Source organism: Cydia amplana, chromosome 19 (genome assembly GCF_948474715.1).
Source record: "Cydia amplana chromosome 19, ilCydAmpl1.1, whole genome shotgun sequence".
NCBI classification, from domain to species: domain Eukaryota; kingdom Metazoa; phylum Arthropoda; class Insecta; order Lepidoptera; family Tortricidae; genus Cydia; species Cydia amplana.
The window spans coordinates 9,782,599-9,805,287 of record NC_086087.1 but is presented as its reverse complement, the minus strand read 5'-3'; the positions used below and the strand labels follow the sequence as shown (position 1 = coordinate 9,805,287).

The 22,689-nt window shown below is 39.2% G+C and overlaps 1 protein-coding gene across 1 annotated transcript; it reads left to right on the top strand.

The window, feature by feature from the left end:
- The first annotated feature begins 221 nt into the window (after nucleotides 1–221).
- Nucleotides 222–22,091, top strand: LOC134656987 (DNA replication ATP-dependent helicase/nuclease DNA2). Its single transcript, XM_063512551.1, has 23 exons — nucleotides 222–320; nucleotides 408–1,071; nucleotides 1,502–1,647; nucleotides 2,413–2,549; nucleotides 3,152–3,362; nucleotides 3,768–3,998; nucleotides 4,350–4,479; nucleotides 4,946–5,105; nucleotides 6,363–6,478; nucleotides 6,852–6,972; nucleotides 8,247–8,435; nucleotides 8,971–9,074; nucleotides 10,287–10,419; nucleotides 11,226–11,360; nucleotides 13,364–13,530; nucleotides 14,984–15,089; nucleotides 15,451–15,590; nucleotides 16,488–16,573; nucleotides 17,535–17,638; nucleotides 18,483–18,666; nucleotides 19,437–19,613; nucleotides 21,206–21,379; nucleotides 21,840–22,091. Exons 1-23 carry the CDS (start codon nucleotides 291–293, stop codon nucleotides 22,038–22,040), a joined length of 3,846 nt encoding a protein of 1,281 aa, XP_063368621.1. The 5' UTR covers nucleotides 222–290; the 3' UTR covers nucleotides 22,041–22,091.
- Nucleotides 22,092–22,689: the final 598 nt, after the last annotated feature.

Genomic DNA, 22,689 nt, shown 5'->3' with positions numbered 1-22,689 from the left:
TTTAAAAATCCCTCTTCTCCTCCTTTCACTGGCTTTAATGGAAAATTAGGATTCTTTTTTCTTTTCTATTGTGTTTCGTAATATTTTCGAACATGCCCTAAGAAACGTCAAATATTTCGCGGGAAAAAATCAACAACATCGTGATGAAGATCATGACATTTCATTAATCTTTTCTTCTTAGTTTGATTTTGATTTGAAGTAGAGCAATTTTAATTCAATTTTATTATTGTGCAATTGCTTATTATTATTACTTATATAATATTAATATAGTTTGTTGCCTATGTGAAGTAATGCCACCTAAATCTTTAAGCTTGAAAAAGGTATTTATCACTATTTTGTTGTGTCAATATGTTGATCAAGTGTGAACGTATACATGGTAATGGTTTTGTTATTATACGTTTTTACAGGCTCAAAAGGGGCCGCCAAAGAATCAAAAAGCAATAACGCAGTTCTTTAAGAACACAAATGTTACAAATTCACAAAACGTACCAGTAAAAAAGTCTTCACCCGCAAAAGAAGTAGAGAAGGTTTCAGTTAAACGAAAGGCTACTTCTCCTCTTCATATCGAGACCCCAGGGACTAACCAAGCATGCACAATTAATGGGAATGATATAAGTAAAAAACGGAAAAGTGAAAACCAGAATGTCATCCAGCAAAGTCCAATAAAAAATGGTATTCAAAAGGGTACAAGAAAATCTCCCATTAAAAATGGTCATCATTGTGAAACAGTGAAGAAATCGCCTGGGAAAGAAAATGGTTATAAACCAGCAATAACAGACAATGATTTTGATAGTCTTTTAAGAAATGATCATGTAGAAACCAATGGGAACCTGAAAAATTGTTCTCCGAAGAAGAGGTCACCACTGACCTCAAGTCAAGAAAACAATATGATTGAGAATGAGATACAAAGTATCTTTGATGATGATGAAATTGAGTGTAAATCAAATGGAAGTAATAATCATGTATCTAATATACAATGTCAAGCGAAGTTTTCTCCCAACTTTTATGATATGCATGATGAAGATAGTCCAGAAGTCAATAAGGGTTCACCTATTGTCAAACAAAGTGAAGGTAAATTTCCTATATCTTGATATTGTTAATATTTTCTGTGCATATTAATCTTATTTATGGACTACTTGTAAGAAATAAACAAAGCCTACTTGGCCCAGGGCTGAAATGGAACCGGCATCCTCTGCATTTGTTCGTACAGCAGATGCCTAGACTGCTCGACCACCCGGGCCTTGGCTGGGGGTTAAATCCGTACTGGGCGGGAAGAAGTTGATAAGTCGAGATATTTTATTGAAGAAATTTGAACTTAAAATTAAATTGCATATGGTTCAAATTTCTTCAATTTTTTCCCGCGAGTTATCAACTTCTTCCCGCCCAGTACGGAAATCTTCTCAAGTATATGCAATCTCTTAAGGGATTTCTGCACCAAGGCTAAAAAGTATGTAAGAAGTATTCAATTTCTTTTCACTTTTAATTTTGTTATATGTTCAAGGTACTCCAAAAATTTGCACTGCACCAAAGTCCAGCTCTCCCTTAAAAATTGTCAAGTCTCCAGCCAAGTGTGTCAAGGTTCTTGAGTTTGATGACCCTGAAGTTGACAGTATGTTTGGTGATGACTGGGCTGAAGATATTGATGAGGTATTGAAACTTTATTCTTGTTACTATAAAGTCTTATATTGACTCTTATACTCTGTCCCTGATGGTATTATGTAAAAAAAAGAAATTGACAATAATAGTCTCTAAGCTCTTTGTTGAAATGATAACTTTTCAGAAGTCTGTTATTTTAATTTTTAAGATTCCAAAGTTTGTTAAGTTAATTGTACTAATTTAGGCTGTCTACAGATGTATGCATAATTATTTTCCATCGTATTTTTCACGGAAACGTTTGTATGTTACTTGCTATTTCAGTCAGTCTTGGTACAAAAAGTACTGAGGTTGACTGAAGTGGCATGACATATATGAATGTTTCCAAGAAAATACGATGGGAAACAATTATGCCCTACATCTGTACCTGGTTTATTTTTATTTATTAGGTACACTAAACAGACATCGTACAATATCATGGGTAATACAATTGCACATTATGGCTTAAATCTAGCATGAGATCCAAAACAAGTGTACACAGCATATTTTACAATTTAGCGGAAATATTACAAACTAATTATTTAATTAACACCATATTATAGCTACAGTGAAAAATATCAGAGAAGAAAAAACTATCTAAACATTACAATATAACAAATAACGAACTTTACATATAAAGACTATTGAACATCACAAATGAAACAAACTTAGAGGATTAAGGCAGATGTCAAAGATGTTTAGAGGATATTAGCTTTAAGATGATTGCTTATCCAGTTGCATTACTTGTAACTAACACTAATTGATATCATTTATCTACAGGAAGCTGTAGAAGACTTAGATTTGAGTATGATGCAGAGATGTGAAATAGAAGCAGTCAACAGCTTACCCAACAGGCTGGAACTGAAACTCAAGAATGCTACTAACAATAGGGTTACTTGCTTTGTTGAAGGCATTTGGTAAGAGAAAAAAAGAAACATAACATGACTATTTTATTTTTTCTAACATTATGTATTTCATTCAACTGATACTTATCATAAATTGTTGTAAAATGTTCAAATTTCTTTTCAACTTCACACACAGTCTTTAAAAACGTTCTCATACATTTGTATAGGACTTTTCAAGTCCCTATCCCCTCCCTTCCCTTAACTTCCCTTACCTCACCTATAGAGAGTATAGGGGATTTATTTCAGTACCTATAAAAAGTACCCAAATTCATTCAGTACCTATTATTATTATTATATTGTTGAATACACTAGCAGCTGAAAGCTGATGCGTGTATATCACTGCACTTGTTTTTTTTAACGATTAATGTTCATTTTTTGTTGTTTTAAGTGTTTGTCAAGTCTGTTTTTAAAACTGTTCACTGAAGGAGCACATATCACTGTTTCTGGTAACTTATTCCACTCTGGTAACTTATTGTGTGAACAAGTAGACATATTTCCATCCTTACTTACATTCACGTTTGTTGTTGATAAAAAGAACGTTTTACTTTTATCTATGATAGGTACCTATAAAGTAATTAGTATCTTTAGTGCTTCCAATTTACCTACGTTTTCAGGCTACACACACCCCTGCATCCCGGCGACACCGTCAGTATCCTCGCCTCACGGGACTCGTCAGGCAGCTTCACCGTCACCAACTCCTCAGGACTGCTGGTGCTGCGGCCAGACCGGTTGGTGTCGTCCACTAGTGTGGTAGCCGGGGTATTCTGCCAACGGAAGGCTGTGCTACAGGAGCGCTGGCGCGGCATTGACTCTGCAAACACTGCTGTAAGATTAACATACCTTTTTACCTACCCATGGATCAGTCATCTACTTGCCAGCCAGAAACGACCTTGAGTTAGACATTAAGAATTGAATTTTGATTGCCATAGCTGACCCCATAACGCGCGTCCGTGGGGCTCAAGGGGTTAATACACAATTGACACTTTCCTGGCATGTGTCTTTCAGTAGCACCATGAACAGTGCTTATATTTGACTTGAAGCTTCATGTCAATCATGATTTGCAGCAAAATGACGGCATGCTTCCACAAGCATGAGTAAATTGTAAACAGCGTAACTATAACTACTTGAGTATCTCTTCAGTGAATACTTATTTCCAAAAACAGGAAATGGGAAAGTAATCAGCTTTATGATGTACATGAGTTATATTAATTTCTTATCTATTTGTTCTAGATGACAATCGGCATATTAGTGCACGAGCTGGTACAAAAAGCCCTCACGCAGAACATTAGGTCCGTGGACCAACTACGTAACGAGGCGAACTATATAATAAAGGAATCAATTCAGAGCCTGTACGACGCGGGTCTATCCGAGGAGGAGGCAAGTTCGAACATTCAGCAGTACATTGCCCCGCTGGCGGAGTTCATGCAGACGTATATGTCGGACAAACCGCCTCCTAACATGGTAAGGGTCCCAATAAGGCCTAGTTTCCCCTTTGCTTCGGCAGATGGGTCAAACTCAAAATTGTGTTCACGTTCCCGAAAGTGGGCTATAAAGGTTAATTTTCTTATTTAATCCTTGCTACATGAAAGGGTAGTCCTGTTATTTGGATAAGTATGATAAAATCATTACCTACATCACAAGCTGTTAACTGTGTGTTCATCGGAACTGTAAAGTTTTCTCTCCTGTGGACAATGGTTGGATTTTGAGTTTGACCCAGCTGCACCAATTCTTAGAATTATATTGCTAAGCGGTTTGAATAATTTTTTTTTTCGTTTTGGTTCTCCATAGAGTCTAAGTCCGTGTTTATTTTAGGGCCAGAAAGATAAGTGGTGCGGAAATATCACCAAAGTGCTGGACATTGAAGAAAACTTGTGCTGCCCACAGCTGGGCCTGAAGGGGAAGATCGACGCCACGCTACAAGTCACTATTCATGAACGAAAAGGTAAAGTCACGGCTATAACCGTGAAAATCGAAGTTCGATAATTGCGGGCATCTTTCTTTGTCACTCTAATTACGCCTTCATTGGAGTAAAAGAGAAATATCCCCGCAATTTGCGAATTTCGCGTGTATTATTCTTACGCATAGACAATATGTCATTCATTAATCGAATCCCCTATTAATACCTAGATAGGAATACAACTAGGAGCTCTGTGAGCCGTAGATCTAGCAAACCTCTATGGCTCCGTTTTTTTTTTCGAACTTTTTCATAAAATTCATGGCCCGCGCGAATGTTTCTGTTGCGCAATATGGCAGTCAGGTAAAAAAGTTTGGAGACCCCCGGGTTAATGGAACGACTTCCTCACTCGCTGACATAATATTAAACGCTAGTGTTCAATAATATGTATTACAATTAGGGCGTGTTTGAACTGTAGGGATGTATTTAAATCCCTACATTTTTTTTCTCGTAGGTCGCCAGGCAGCAGTGGTCCCACTAGAGTTGAAGAGCGGTCGCGCGTCTGTGTCGGCGGAGCACCGCGGACAGCTCGTGTTGTACGGCATGATGCTGGCTCTGCAGCGCGCGGCCGACCCCGCCAGCAGCGAGCAGCGCGGCTTACTGCTCTACCTCAAGTCAGATTCAGATTCCGATTTTTTATTTATAAACATAAAGTAAGATTACACGTCAATATCTTAAAACTAGAAAACTATTTTATATAATTTATGACTAGGCATATAATTTATAAGTGAGTGCAACGATCCCTTTGGAGAAACTCGTTTATACTATAGCATGCTAACTCAATGAGCATGTTTTTAAGTTTTTTGATGAACATGGCATCACTAGACGAATTTTGAATGTCCACAGGGACACGGTTATACAGGTTAGGTCCGGCAACTTCGAGCATCGCGCGGACCTTTGCTAGTCGTCGACGGGGTGCTACTAGAAGGTGTTGTCTTGTCTGCGTGATAGTCTTTTATTCCTGTCACCGTACGTTTTATAATTGTGTAGGTTGGACCGAACATATTTACAGGCAGTTAAGATAAAGACGCAGGGCAAAGTCAGGATTCGATGTTTCCTAAATAGGTCCTGAGCCGGGTGATCAGTAGGCTTTCGGTCGATGATGCGCAACGCTCTTTTTTGCAATTTGAACAATCTATCCCGGCAATCTATCAAGTGAGAATGGACTACTTACAACTTCCCAGTACCAGTAGTAGTAACACCTACTCTAATCTTAGACTTTGGTCTCCTGATCACTCGTGCGCCGCTAAAACTAAGCGCTCTCAACACTGAATGGTTGTAAATGGGAAAGAAATGGTATCCTGGCAAGCTCGCCATCAAATAGGTTTGTCTGTTATATATAACGTCTCGAGCAGGGGGAGAAGGTAGTGAAACACCTTATATGTGATAGTGTAAGAACAATAAGAACGTTTATTCTCTAAATGCCTGCCTATATATAATACACGTTAGGTTGCCCAGACACAAGCAATATGCGTTTATGTCCCATTAATCCATAGTGTTACTGCTAAACACGTAAAGTGGCTAGTTGCCATATAACAATGGCAACTTAAGCTCTCGAAAACAGTCGCGCACTGATTAAAATACGCGAATAAAACTGTTAATATTACTTGTGTTCGTACTGCTCACTAGAAGTGTCACAGCTCTTGAAGATACACCATGTTAACGGGATCTGACTTTACACGTTGCTTGGTTTTTATCCTGTTCCTAAATTAGGACTGACTAATGACAGATCTTGTTTTTATTTCGATTAATTATTTCTGTGATTAAATATCATCATTTCCTTATTCCTTTTCACATAATACCACTGCGAGCATCTGATACTTCAGCTGAAGTTATATCCAATTTATAGTTACCGATATCGTGGTTCACAGAGAGCGCGTGGACCTAAGGGAAGTGAGCTGCGGATACCCTGAGCGAAGGGACCTGATAATGCTCCGTAACCAGTTAGTGCAGTACCTGGCCGATGGACCGACCGCGACCGATCCAGGTAAAGTAGTCATAAAATACCCATAGGTATCGACAATATCTAAATGGGTCAATCAACTATTTCTTGTTGTTATTCTGTCCCATCAGCGAGGAGACAATAGTAGCATAGATTGTTAGAAGAACTGCTGTACCATGTTGTACTAACATGCTCAGTAGATGTCCCATTATGGAAAGGTCTTATAACTACCATAAAATGCAAGTTTGGTTCATTTAAATACGAAAAACCTGAAATTTTAAGAGTGACTCAGGAGACCGTAACCATAGAGCAACGTGTGACCAAAAAAAGTTGATTAACCCAAATATAAACGCTAACCTCTAATAATGAGATAGGTTTTACCCTATAAAATGTAAATAAAATGATGTATGTCTTGCAGAGCAAATGACCGACATAGAGGAGGCTTCGAGCCTCTTGCAACAAAACTTGCCGGAGCCGGTTAACCACCACAACGCGTGCGCCAAGTGCCCCTACCTCACCGTCTGTTCCTTGCATCTGTGGTAAGTGTATCATCTATAAAAAAAGTATAGTGACTGCTTACTGACTCACGATCCTCGGTGAAGTGAAATTCGAGTTGGTCTTCAAGGTTTCGTAATATTATTAGGGTTCCGTACCCAAAGGGTAAAAACGGGACCCTATTACTAAGACTCCGCTGTCCGTCCGTCCGTCCGTCCGTCCGTCCGTCTGTCACCAGGCTGTATCTCACGAACCGTGATAGCTAGACAGTTGAAATTTTCACAGATGATGTATTTATGTTGCCGCTATAACAACAAATACTAAAAACAGAATAAAGTTAAGATTTAAGTGGGGCTCCCATACAACAAACCTGATTTTTGACCGAAGTTAAGCAACGTCGGGCGGGGTCAGTACTTGGATGGGTGACCGTTTTTTTGCTTGTTTTGCTCTATTTTTTGTTGATGGTGCGGAACCCTCCGTGCGCGAGTCCGACTCGCACTTGGCCGGTTTTTTTTAAATATAGCACTTTAAACTCTCGCGTTTTGTACACATATTTAATTACACAAACGGGTCTACCGCGATATAATTTCATTGTTTTTACCTTTAATTCCGACGTTTCAGCTGAGTTGCACCAGCTGTGGTCAGGTGTGGTGTGTGTGGTGTGGTGTGTGGTGGTGGTGGTAGCTGAGCACTTGCTGACAACAAGAACGAATCGCTGGATTGAGCTACATAAACCCAAAGTCCTCTCCAACGAGCGACACTATTATCCGCGGATCGTGAGAGAGGCGATTGAAATTAAAAAACACCCTAAAAATTTCAATCGAGAGGACGGGTACAAATTATCGTCTACTTGGGGACCAGTGATTCAAATGTTGAAACCAGCGGATATATCTTCGGACCAGTGTACGGATACTGTGAGTGTTGCGTGTCGTGCCGTGGACAATAAACATTAAACATTGACGGGTAGCTGCAATTTCTGTGTCTACCCCGAACATTTTTATTAACTAATTTCGGGTAGTTTAGTGGTGTTTTATTAATATCTCCGTTGACATTTGTTGGGACGTCAGTCTTTCCGTGACCACAGCTGGTGCAACTCAGCTGAAACGTCGGAATTATTTTTAAATGTATGGACCAATTTCATTTACAAACACCCTTTTACTTGGAATCATTTCCCCAAAGCGCACTGTACTCAGCACTTGAGAGTTTTCTTAACCATGGAGTTATTTATCACATCACATTAATCTTCATGCACACCAAACTCTCACGTGCTTGATTTTGAGTCTTGAAGCCACATATATAGCATTTGTTTCTACTACAGGCACACAAACGGCCCCACCGTATCAGAAAACCACCCTCTCTCGAAACTAAAACAAGACGCCCTGGGCCATCTGTCGGCGGAGCACGTCAACTACTTCTTACACTGGACGGCGCTTCTCAAGATGGAGGAGACTGGCCAGATGTCGGTGTCGCCGTTGCATGCGTTGTGGACTGACAGTGTTGAGAAACGGTTGGTATACGATTATCGACTCTATGCTTCTGTTTATAAGGTTCATAATTTGATATTAAGTCCTGAATTAAACTATATTCTGTTCGAAAGCCACTGCGCAAACAAATACTTGGGCCATTTTATTTAAAGTTGTCCCCTACACTTTCTTTTAAAATTTGTGAATTTCTATGTTATTTCTACTCAGAATCACGAGTTCTTTCTATCCTAATAGGAGAAAAAAAGTGTCCCAAGGTTTTTATTTCCATTCCGTTACCATTTTTCATAGACTTTGTATGGCGGTCTCGGAATGGAAAGATCGAAAAATGTATGGAAATTTTGGGACACTTTTTTTCTCCTATTAGGATCAAAAGAGCTCGTTATTCTGAGTAGAAATAACATAAAAAATCCCAAATTTGAAAAAAAGTGTAGGGGTCAACTTTAAATAAAATGGCCCACTTCATGAACTTCTGGTGTTGAGTATGATCTGTGGTAGAATGGTGGTGCTGTACAAAAAATAGCCAAGATGAAAACTGTTACCTAAATGCCTTTGTTTTAGATCAAAACGAGGGACGTGCGCTGCAAATTTAAGATTAAAATCAGTGGTACAATCTGGAGATAGATACACGCATACATTTGAAAGACAGAGCATAAATAATAGAGGTATGGGAAATATTTTTGTTTGTTTAGTATGTTACATAACCAATTTTAATATATACTTAAGTACCTTTATTATTTGATAATATTATGTCAATAGGCTACATGACTAATTTTTTTATGGTATCAATCGATCGGGTTTGTTTTTAGGATCAAATGTCTATATGGGACCCATTGCATTAAAGTAACACAAAAGTCAGAAATTGTAGTCAAAGGCCGACAGTCGCACTTAACTCGCGAAACGCCCTATACAAAACGGCCAAGGGCCGTGACGTCATCGCCCATCTTGTAGTATGGACAAAACAAGAAAATTGCGTTTTTGTCGGTGAAATATTACGTTTATGTATATAGTTGCTATACAATATTTTATTGCATGAAATGTAAGGAATCGAATGGTACCCTTACTTTTATCGTTTTTGGAAGTTAAAAAAAACTAAAATTTTGAAACTTTCAGGTCCTGTATTTTTGTAATTTTTCAATATTTGATTTTAATATCCACATTATTCCGAGTGACTCCAGGTTTGGAGTCACTCGGAATAATGTGGATATTAAATATCCACATTATTGTGATAAATTGCCCGTTTTCTATCTATTTTACTAGATTTTGTTATAAAATTCAACATGTGTCATCATCCCTATTATAACATTCTAATGTGGCCAGTTGCGGCTGGCTAGCGCCATATTCGTTCACATTGGCAATGTGCAATTTACACTTAAGAGGATACGGGAGCTGAGATTTAAATATTTTAGGTAAACATACCAGTCTGACTAATGGAAGCGGCTCCTAAAACTAGTGCGATAAGGACAAGGCGAAAAACCCTGCATAAAAATCTCAAAAGACGAGGTTTCGTACTCGAATGTTTCCTCCCCCAAAACCAAACCAAATGTGACGAAATTTTGAGATCTAAATGGTAATGAAATTATCTTTGTCGGACCGTTTTGCTTTTTTGGCTAATTGATATCAGTTTTGAATACCACGCCTCTCATTGCGCCATAGTCAATTAGGCCATTTTTGAAGGGCTCTAGCGCCTTAAAAAACAAAAATATCAAAAAAAGCAAAACGGTCCGACACAGATATTGATAAAATGATCTGTGTTGAAAAAAACATTGCTCTAGCTTCAAAACCCACGGAGGAAACAGTCGAGTACGTTTGTATGGAGAAATTACCACTCCTGTTCGCTCTTAAGTAACTATTTGATTGTATATCGTATGTTTTAGATAAGACACACCATAAAACCAAGGGCCCTCAGGAAGGCGATTTCTCAATAGTAAGCATAGACAACAGACCGTGGATCGCCGCTGGAGTTGTCACTGTTGCTAAAGAAAACGAAATGCAGATTCTATTAGAAAGGTAATTAAAAAAGTTTTTTTTTTTTTTAATTCAAACCTGAGGTGGTGAAAATTTTACTATTTAACTCTACGCGGAAGGATTACCAAGCGAAGTCTAGATGATGAATAAACATTGACATGTTTATTTACACACTGCCATCACAACGTCAAATTATTTGAACATAAGTAAAGAGTCTTGAAAAGAAGTCCGCAACATAAATGTCAAATAACATTTTTTTTCTTTATTGATTTAAATTATGAGTGGCCACCTTACGGGGCTTACGGTCACGTAATCGCCTTACGCCCCTTACGGTCACGTCTTACGCTGTCTCGAGTTTATCATTTTTTCCCCACCTCAAAGTGCCCAGCGCCGCTAAAGAAGTTTTCACTTCAAAAAAACCTTCGTAAAACTTGTTTGCATCTTTTTTCGGTAGCCTATTTTGTGTCTCACTGCTGGGCAAAGATCTCCCCTTTCTTCCGCCACTCGTCACAGTTTGGTGCATGTTCCCGCCAGTCGCAACAAAATGCGTCTAGCTCGTCCCGTCACCTCTGTTTTTGGTCTGCCTTTGCAACTTGCAACTTACTATCGGTATTCAAATGTTTATTATTTTTCAGGGACCTGAGCAAAATGCATCTAGGTTCTCCCGCCGTCTCTTGTTTCGTTTGCCTTTGCTACTTACTATCGGTACCAGAGGGCCTACCGCGAACCACGTTCGACGTGTTGTCTCTCTGTCGCACTTGTAAATTTGTACGTAAGTGTGACAGGGAGGCAACACGTCGAACGTGGTTCGCGGTAGGCCCTCTGTTCAAATTTGTATCATGTTTCAGGGACCTGAGTTGTCGGATGAGCAAAGACACACTGTACCACATCGACACATACGAGTCGTACGCGACCACAGTACAGAACTTGACTAATCTGGGAGTGCTGCTGGAAGACAGCGATCGGGCGCTGCGGCTCAGAAAGTAAGAGTCTCTATTTGGCGGTTGTCCCGGTAATACATAGATTAGTATATGTTATGTCCCGGTTTCACCCTCAGCTATTGCTTCAGAGCTCAGGGTCGGCTTAAGCTTCTAATATTATATGTAGGTAAATGTGATGGTTTGTATATTTTGTTCCTCCATCACGCAAAAACGGATGTCGATGAAATATATTGGGTTTATAACATGGAAAGTCAGAAATTACGGAGTTCTGACCTACGGATAGCCTGAATTGTGCTAGACCAGTAGGCCTAGCACATGATTGGCGCGACAGTATCTCGTGGCGAGATAGACTACCCGGCTTTTTCACACTGTATATGTGACACGCACACCGTGTATGCCGTACGATAACACGATATGTAGGTGTTTCATTATAATTAATATTTTTTATTTTAAATGACGATAAAACACCGTCCTGCCGGGGTAGCACATGATTTGCGCGACATTATCTAGCAAAAAAAAACAAAAAATATTAATATTTTAATTATAATGAAACACCTACATATCGTGTTATCGTACGGCATACACGGTGTGCGTGTCACATATACAGTGTATAAATCCAGTACGGGCGAATATTTAAAGGGTGGTTAGCATAGAACCTAAGTAGTATATTGAGATACATTTTGCTTAGAAATACAATGAAAATATTAACCGTACCACAGAATTCGGCCCGCAGTGGAATTAAAGAAACACACAAAATAAGAGCTTTTTAACAAGCTTTTATTAGGTCGACCTGTATGTAACTCTAACTAACTATGTAATGGTATCTTGCAAGTTAAATTTAATCCACTTCCCAGTTTCCGATTGAGCTGAAATTTTGCATACACATGTAAGTCGGGTGACAATGCAATATTATGGTACCATAGAGCTGATCTGATGATGGAGACAGGAGGTGGCCATAGGAACTCTGTGATGAAACAACGCAACCTAATTGTGTTAGGGGTTTTTAGAATTGTCTCGATGAGTATTAGTTGTCTGTCGTGAGAAAAGTACAGTCGGCGATAAAGTACCAAAAATGAAATTTTTGACAAAAACTTATTTATGTCATCGCAACGCTTGTTGTCAGTTACTATAAAAAGCTCGTATCTCGTAATGTCATGTCATATTAGAATAATGTCTCGTAATGTTTGCAGTATGTAATGTACATTGCTGCTCGGTAAATTTTCAATAATCAATTACGGGGTCAAAATCAAAATTAATTGTAACTTTAAAAACTTCTTATTAATGATTACACTGATAAATTCTCGGTTCAAAATTCAAATTCGTATATTACATTTCAATCTAATCCAAAGCCGCACTATTCCCGCATTGCAGGAGAGTCGACTTTCAAAAATAATGTAAGTATGTATGTATGTTGATGTAATAAACACCCGCGTCCACCCCAACGAAACCACGGCAAACAAACGATAGCGGCATCTAATCTACGCCCAGAGACATCTAGCGAGTAATGTTGGCACTAATCTACACTACGGGCTTGGCAGAAAATAGCTCAATAAAGATATTAGATTAGGAAATAATCATGAAAAATGTATTATATTATCGTAGAATTTATATTAGTGAAGTTTTTGACATAAATAAATCTATAAATTTACTAGCAAGCAATCTAAAAAAAAAGACAATCAAATCCTTTGGTTGGTGGGTTGGTGTTCCTTATCTATCGCTAACATTCAAAATGTAATTACACCAATCGATACCTGAAAAATAACCTTAAACCTTAGTCCTTAAACCTTAGTCCTATAATATGCGTGACGACGCCCTAGAAGCGGCCCAATTTTGAGTTCCTTGTTACTAAACTCCTCCTAAACAGCTACATCGTCTATTTTGAGTCATTTTGTGTGTATTTGAATTGGTCTTAGGATGCTTTAGTTAGATCAACATTTGGACCCGGTAGGTGGCGCAGCCATCGGTGATTCAATTATCTACTTACTTTTACGATTTTTAGAATAGGTATGTACTTTAATATATTTTTAATCGTTTATTTTATACAGAATAATCATCGACAAAGCGTCCCCTGAATTTGAAAAGAAGCTCCCGCGCGAAGTGGCCAGACTCGGCACCAAAATGATGAAGTCACTGAACATACAGCAACAGAGAGCCGTGTTCAAGGCAATCGCTGCCAAGGACTATGCGCTGTTGCAGGGATTGCCGGGGACTGGTAAGTGTTAACCCCCTTAGGGGCTGTCCATAAATTACGTCATCTATTTTTGACAATTTTTGACCCCCTCTCCCCTAAAATCATCCAAAAATCATGCTTCGAATGACCCCGTTTCCTACTACGTCATGCTACCATCATCCGATGTCCAGACCCCCCCCCCCCCTAATTTGAAATGACGTAATTTATGAATAACCCCTTATTCATAAACGCGCTACAAACCTCAAGTAGCTAGCTAATAATCGTTTGTCCTTATCTGTCATTTTGACTTATGTATTTGTAAGGAAGGGATAAAACATAATTATTATTATTATCTTTTATTCAATTAGGGTCTTAGGTTAGGGTTTTACAATGTGAGTATAAAAGTAAAATATAAAAACACTTACAAAACATTACAAAAAATATATAAACACATTATAAAAAACCTAACCTAGGGTGCCGCCGGCAGCGGGGTAGGGCCCAAGCTGCCGGTGGTCAGGGCCGCAGAGTGAGGAACTGACGTACTATACGCGCCGTGTCCAAAATTACCGCCTTCTGCATCTGACCCTTGATCTAACCACCCAGCGAGAGTCTCTCTAGGTGTTGGTCGAGACTCTTCGCTATTAGACCGTTCGCTGAAACAAACCGTTTATTATTATTTTATTTGATACACTAGCAGCTCTTGGAGCTGATGCGTGTATATCGAAGCACATGTATTTTATTTTATTGTGCACTTTTTAAAGTTCTAAAATGTGTATCAAGTCTATTTTTGAAAGTGTTGACCGATGGTGCATTAACAACAGTTTCTGGTAGAGAGTTCCACACATTTACCACACGATTCGGTAAGAAGTGTAAACGAAGGGTAAGATGGGGAGGGGAAGGGGAAGGGGGGGGGGTTCGGTAAGAAGGGTAAGAGGTGTGTGTGTGTAATTTTACTAAATCAGGCCAGTAAAGCTTTATGAATAAGGGGGTTAGTGTTTAGCGCATTAAAGTTGTTCATACAGCAAAAGTTACAGAAAGTAAGTAAATACACAGTGCACGGTAAAGTTTCAAGCTGTTAAAGTTGAGGAGTTAAGACATGCGGCTTTCACATTGAGCTCAAAGAGCTCAAAACCTAGCTTGAGTTTCTCGGTACATTTATAGTAATTTGTTGTTGGGGATGTATGTACGAGGCAGGGCGCCATTTAGTTCAGTTCATGCGTTCAGAAAAAAAATGATATAGAATGATTGTATGCATAAGTATTATAGTAATTTACCAGAATGTAGCTTACCAACTATTCTTCATTTTCGGAGAATTTGGTGTTGATCCTGAAAAAAATTATATGCTATGCCGTGTATGTTTACCCAGTGTTTACCTAACATTTACAGAAGTAGTTGTAGTTCAAAGAATAGCGTTCGTAAGTGACACTGATCTCTAGTTTAATGCTAGGTACATTATTTATTATAATACACTATAGTGAGTATTTATTTTGTTTAGGTAAAACTCAGACGATAAGCGTCTTGATACAAATGCTGGTGGCGCTAAAACAACGCGTGTTGGTCACAGCGCACACTCACTCAGCTGTTGACACTGTATTAAGCAGGTATGTAATGTAACGACTTGTGAACTGACTATCCGACAAAAGGTGTTTAGGCGGAAAGATCGTTAAAGATAGAAAAAAAAAGATTAAAAGTAAGCCTAATTTAATGCTAATATAAGAAACAAAAGGGCAACCTGATCGGATCCCAGTGGAACACCAGAACCAGCCTGAAGCAGAAAAATAACCACGGGCGTGTGCAACTGAGTTGTAAACGATTTCATGTCTTTTCAACCATCGTAGCAGCGATCATTCCATCAGTGAATTGGCGTGTATGGCTTTTTAAAAGTAGAAAATATTGTGATCAACTTCGTCAAATGCCTTTGCGAAGTCTATGTAAATCAAACACTCTTAATTCATGCATCAGGCTACCAGAGTCGCTGAAGGTGATGCGGCTCGGGTCGGCGGCGCGCGTGGCCCCGAGCCTGCTGGCTCGCTGCGAGCATCAACTAGCTTCCAAATGCGAGACACTAGATCAGTTGGAACAACTCTACAACTCTATGGCGAGTAACATTGTTCATTTATTCCCTTAACTTCTTGTATGTTCGTACTTTTCTATCGGAGAGAGGAGGCGAGAATTGAATCACTACATAGTATAAAACAAAGTCGCTTCCCGCTGTCTGTCTGTATGTAATATGCTTAGGTCTTTAGCCTCCTAAGGCCCAACGAAAAATTGAGTATGTAGTCAGTACGGCCCGTAGTCCTACCAGTAGTACTCATTCAGACCCAAGTACTTAAAAGACTTTTTTTAATGTTATTGTACTTATACAGCACCTTGTACAGCACTTTTTTTTTTACGAACTTGTTAAAGGGCTCACAGACAAAACAAAACAGTCCTTTAGAAGTTCGGTCACGCCAATTTCGATAAGCGCAAAATTAGAAAACAAAATGATGGGTTTTCTATGAAGTCCTACTGGTAGGACCGTGGTACGCTATGACTACACAATTGTTGTAGGAGCTGGGTCTGAATAAGAAAGTTAATAAGTACTATGGGTAGGACCTTGGGCCTTAGGAGGTTAAAACTACGCAACGGATCTTGATGCAGTTTTTTTAATAGATAAAGTGATTCAAAAGGAAGGTTTATGTATAATTTGTTAGCCCGTGCGAAGCCGGGGCGGGTCGCTAGTATACATTAAAACAAAACACTGTTTCATCATAGCTTCCGCTGCTGGGGAAAGACTTTCCGCTCCGTCCTCACTTATCTAAGTGCTGGGCAATATCAACAGCACATGTATGTGCCAGAATGGGACACAAACAGAATTGTTAAAAAAATGTCTCGTTTCGACAATAGCACAATCATCATCATTTTTTGTCCCACGTAAATTTAAAAATAAAGTACCACTAGAATTTGTCAATTGGTTTTGAATTCTATATCATTAATGTTAAATCTTATTATACAGGAAGTGGTCGGCGTAACGTGCTTGGGTGCTGCGCACGCGATGTTAGCTCGTACCACCTTCGACATCTGCATCGTAGACGAGGCCACTCAGGTAACACCCTTCAATTCATAATTATACTTGAATTCGAGACACACATGTAAAATTACCACTGACTAACTAACTATTACGGCTCAGCGACCCAAAGAGGATCTTGGCCTCCGAAACGAGAGCACACCATTTTTCCCGATCCTGCGCCGTTTCCTGCCAATTATCGGCTTGAAGCTGACGCACATCCGCTTCCACACTGTCTCCCCAGCGGTATCTGGGCTGACTAGGGTTTGCACGACGGATCCGAAATGTATGGGAAGATCCGCGGATCCGGATCCAGATCCGGATAATTTCATACATTCTGGATCCGGATTGCAAACCCTAGGGCCGACCTACCGGGCGGCCACCATAGTCTTCCCAGGTACGCCCTCTTGGCATCCCGGTTCTCTCCCATCTCAATAGGTGACCGAATTAGCGAAGTCTGTGGGATTTCGTTTCGCCGATGATATTGGGTCCGGCCACCAACTCCTCGATTTCGGCATTCCTCCGTATCCTCCACGTGCCGTTGTGTCTTGATAGGTCCCAGGATCTTACGAAAGATTTTCCTTTCCGCTACCAGGAGCTGACTTTCCTCTTTTTGTGTTAGTGTCCAGGCCTCACAGCCATACATAAGGATTGGTCGGATAACGGTCTTATGTATCCTTAACTTAGTATTTCTGCTGAGAAGCCTAGACAACAACACTTTATGGAGGGCTGCACTGCATCGCAGGGTGTTTTGGATGCGAATATTGATCTGCTCCTCCCTGGTGTTTGTATCGGTAATGGTGCATCCAAGATACCGGAACTTGTCAACTCCACGGTAGACGGTCCACTTTGACTACCTAATATTAATTCACCTGACATCAATTACATCTTAAGGATGATTTCTGAATCCAAAGTAAGCTCAAAATTTTAATAGTTAGTTATGTAAGAAAGTTATCATTAAAAAACTGCCAGCAATGTTTTACGTGTATTTTTTCTCCAGGTTTTACAATGCACCGTTCTACGGCCTCTGTTCGCCGCAAATCGGTTTGTCCTGGTTGGAGACCCTGAACAACTGCCACCCGTTGTTAGAAGTCGTGCTGCAAGGTAACCATAGATTTAAATAAAAAAATCCTCCTAAAGTATTGCACTATATTGTAACCGCAAACTATTCTCCGCGTCAAGTCAAAAAACTGGCCAAGTGCGAGTCGGACTCGCGGCCGAAGGGTTCCGTACCGTTACGCAAAAACTGCAAAAAAATCACGTTTGTTGCGTGGGAGCCCCACTTAAATATTTTTTTTTTCTGTTGTTGTTGTTTAAGCGGTATCCGTTGTTGTTATCACGGTTCATGAGATACAGCCTGGTGACAGACAGACGGACAGAGGAGTCTTAGTAATAGGGCATCGTACAGCGCCATAGACTAGGAATCCTCTAGACGGAGTTTAGAGCAATTATTTCATGAAACCGATGCTGCCAAAAATACGGGGGTGCGGGGGGACGAGGTGAGCGAATCCCGTGCCGTGATTGGTCCGTTCAAAGACACGGACCAATCACGGCACGGGATTGACTCGAAGATGGAGTAAAACTACCGTATAAGTGGCAGAGGTAACGCTACCCGCGTTACTATGCTCAGTCTAGAGGATGTCTTGTCTGTGTACAGCGCCATCCATTTATGTTCTCAAATTAGCGTCTGCAATGTACTGCATTACTTTACGCGTGTATTTCTGTTATTATTTTGTTGTTAATAGTCACTAGATATATTTCTCATATCCGCTAGCCGCCAGAGACCTATAAAAAGGTCTACTGTTTCATCTTAATATGAATATTTTCTTTGAAAAATCAAAATTACATTTGTCGTCGCAAGTTTTGACATAAAATTTATTATTAAAAGCTGTTTTATGAAATGTAAACCTTATTGCTTGCTATAAGAGTTCAATTTCACACATTCCAGACGACTAGGTATGGAGGAGAGCTTATTCCACAGACTGATGACGGATGAAGCGACGTCCACACTGCAGCTGCAATACAGAATGAACCAGGCACTAGCCGACCTGGCCAACAAAGTGGCGTATAATGATAGACTGAAGTGTGCTGATGAGAAAGTTGCTCAAGCTAAATTGAACATTAATTCCCAGGTAATAAAATTCACTTTGCATCAATACATACCGAATGAACCAGGCACTAGCCGACCTGGCCAACAAAGTGGCGTATAATGATAGACTGAAGTGTGCTGATGAGAAAGTTGCTCAAGCTAAATTGAACATTAATACTCAGGTAATAAAATTCACTTTGCATCAATACATACCGAATGAACCAGGCACTAGCCGACCTCGCCAACAAAGTGGCGTATAATGATACACTGAAGTGTGCTGATGAGAAAGTTGCGCAGGCCAGATTGAACATTAATGCTCAGGTAATACGGTGGACTATAATTTATTAACATTTTAAAGCAATGACATTAGAAATAAGATTGTTGATAGTTGACAGAAAAAGTTCTAAGAATAATTTGAGCCACATGACATGAAGGAGATGGCAACGAACAATACATTTTGTGGTGACTGGATTGTCAAATGGATGTTAGTGCGCCGTGCCGCGCCATTTACTTCAGCTGTCAAATTGCAGTTTCAAATTATTCTTAGACTTTCACCTCTTCTGCTACCAATCAATAGGCCTTGCTAGGTGGTGCTTGCTTTACGGATAGTTACCTACATAAATGACAATATATGGGTGACCGAGCAAAGCTCGGAAAACAAAAAAAACTTAATAATTCGCGTTTTCCCAGAGATAAGACCTAGCTAGATCAACTTTTCGCCTCCGAAAACCCCCAGTCGTTTCCGCGATCAACTTAACTTGCATATTACTACATGCCATTTAAAATAAGTTCATTATTCATGTATCTTTTTAGAAATTGTTAGCACACACATCGGAATCGTGGTTGGTGAAGGCATGCAGCGCAGATCCAGAGAACGCTGTGTTATTCATCGACATGAAGATGGCGGAAAAGACTGAGACTAGCAGTAAGACGTGCGCCAACCCCGACGAGGCGTGTGTGGTTTTGGCGATAGTTCAAGCTTTAACAGCTGTAAGTAATTCTAATTATATAGAAACTGTGACATACTAGAAGGCGTTTGCGGCGTATGAGGCGATCGTCTATACGACTCGTCTGTATAGACGAGTCGTAGCTACATTTCGAATTTCGTAGCTATTTTTTGCAGCATAGTCAGTGTAAAAGAGTCTCCCTGAAAATTACCTGTATACTGATTATTTGTACTCGAATATGTTCCCACCAAAATGATGCATGATCTGTAATCATGCCTCTTAACCTTTTGGACGCCAATGACCGATATATCCGCACCGTAGGTTCAACGCCAAAGACCGATTAATCGGCCACAGACCACAGACCGACCTACGTGCTTATACATAAAGTTCAACTTCAGTTTTGAAACTTCAATGATGTGGCGTCTGAGTGACAGCTTTTGTGTTTGACACTGCGTGGAAAAGGTTAAATGAGAATGACTGGGGCTGGTTTTCACTGAGTCTAGCATTTTTCTTTATTTACAGTGCAGTGTATTTAAATCTACCTCAAGCTAGTGTGTAGAGTCCCTAAAGCTTTGGTTTCCTCCGAAAGCGGTGCCGTCATATAGCGGCCGTCTCCATACAAATATGGGGTAACGGAACGAACATAAACTCTATACTACTCTTGCAAAAAAAGGCACTACGAATTATTGTGGGATCTAAACACATACCAGTCACTCATCGCAATATGTTTATAGACCACAAAATATTTACAATTACGGCATTGTATTTATATCGAATATGCGTTTATATGTATGTCAATCAAAATAATTATAGAAAGGCTGAAGAAACCCATCATTTTAATCTCAGAAACAAATCAAAAATTGTTCAAATTAAATCTAACTTTATCCATTTTAATAACAGCCTTAACAATATCGGAATTAAAATTTTTAATAAATTAAGTACCGACATTTAACAATGTAGTGACCTAAGAACATTTGACATAAAGGTAAGAGATTATTTTATAAATAGACCATTCTACACAATTGACGAATATTTTGCCAACGCACTTGATTAAAATTATTTTAGGAACTGTATTTGTAACTTCGTAGACTTTTTTATTTATTTTTACATCATAACTTGACATTTATACAACATCCGACATTATTTTATACCTTCATTTATATTTTTAGCTAGATTTAAGATATTATGACTGTAATGGGGGTTCTTTTTATGAGTGGGGGTTTTATTGTTAAATTAATTATTAAGTAATTGTAGTTGTAATTATTATATAGTTTGGACTGTAATTTGTAAGCTTTATGTGTGTATGTGTAGTTTTAAATTTATTTTATATCGATTTTAATTTTAATGTATTTTCAATGTTTTTCCAACTTTGTGCCAATTAAATTATAAACATAATTGAAATTGTAATGGATAATAATTAATGTAAATATTGTAAATAATTGTATATACCTACCTTGTACCTATAAAACTGTATTTGCATGTACATGTACTTAACGCAAATAAATAAATACAAATACAAACTACGACATCCATATTTAGCCGTATTATTTAGTATGGAGACGGCCGCTATATGACGGCACCTCCTATCCTAGGAAAACCGATCTTAAGCGTTTTTATTAACCTTTCCCATTGTAGGGTGGCGTAAAATCATCGGACATCGGAGTAATATCGCCGTTTCGCGAGCAAGTGGCGCTTCTACGCCGAGCGCTGAGTGTGGAAGTCAGCACTGTCGACCAGTTCCAGGGGAGGGACAAGTCCGTCATAGTGTACTCTTGTACGAAACGAGATGTCGGTGACAACAAAGTGAAGGTTCGATCCTATCTATACCATTCTTATACTATCATACTATTTGACATCTGTCAACTGAACTGTTAAATAAATAAATAGGGAGTATTAATGCAATGTTCTGCCGCCTGAGTGCAGCACTAGCGCCTCTCGTAAACCATAGAGTAACTTATACATACTGTGCCTTAATCTGTTTTTTGACAAGTTTTCATAGACAATAAATCAAGGAGGTTTGTTTATGAAGGGCTACCTCTTTATCGCTCGAATATGCAAGAGTGATAGAGAGGTTAGTTAGCAAAATTTCGACTCTCTCGTTTATGGTACGTGACCCTTAGATTGTGACATTTGTGACGGATTGAGGAAGTGGCGCTCCCTACCCAAAGCTTCGCGTAATATTCCCTATTACTTCTCACAACCTATAAAATAAGTGGCAAATCTGACTTTATAGCTTATAATACGTGTTTTAAAGGCATTTTGTTTGCAGGAAGGTGAAGTCTTAAACGACCAGCGTCGCCTAGCAGTCGGAGTGACCCGCGCCAAACACAAACTACTAATAGTGGGAAATTCAAACGCGCTACAAAAATACGCGCCCCTAAAGCGGTTGATAGACGTTTGCCCCTCTTTGTTTATGGAGAGAGAAACCATCAATCAAGTTATAGGGAAATATAAAAGTGTAGTTTCGTAAGCCACTGTGATTAAATTGTGTTATTTTAAATTGGATAATTATGTGCCTTAGTAAGTTGATAAGTTCTGATTTTTATCATGTGCAAAGTATTGTAATTCGTGTAATATATTTATTTTAATTTGTAATCGTGGTTTTATTTTATTGGAGGTTCTGTAATGGGAATGGGGTAGTTCTATTATCTAGGGTGGTCTGTGATACTTATGGTGATACTTTTATATGGAAAATTATGCGTACTTTGTTGTTGTCGCTGTTGTACAAATTATAAAGATGCTAGAGTCAGACCAAGAAAAGTCTGCAGCGAATTTGATAGCTCACGCAGTGCAAGTGTTATTTTAAACGTCAAACTTCTATGAAATTATGACGTATAAACAACACTTGCACTGCGTGGGCTATCAAATCCGCTGCAGACTTTTTTTGGTCCTACTCTAACATTACATTCAGAAGCATTCAGACTCATTTGAAATACGTTCTTGATATATGTTGTCGTTGTTCGTTCTTTTTACAGCTTGGCAAAAAAGAGTAGAATTATAAAGTGACAACACTAGTGTCGTCCCGTTTTCTTATATAAATTGGTTTGAAAGGGACGACACGACAATGGTTGTCCTATAGAAAGCTATGCTAGACCAAACTTTCACACGCCATCGCCAAG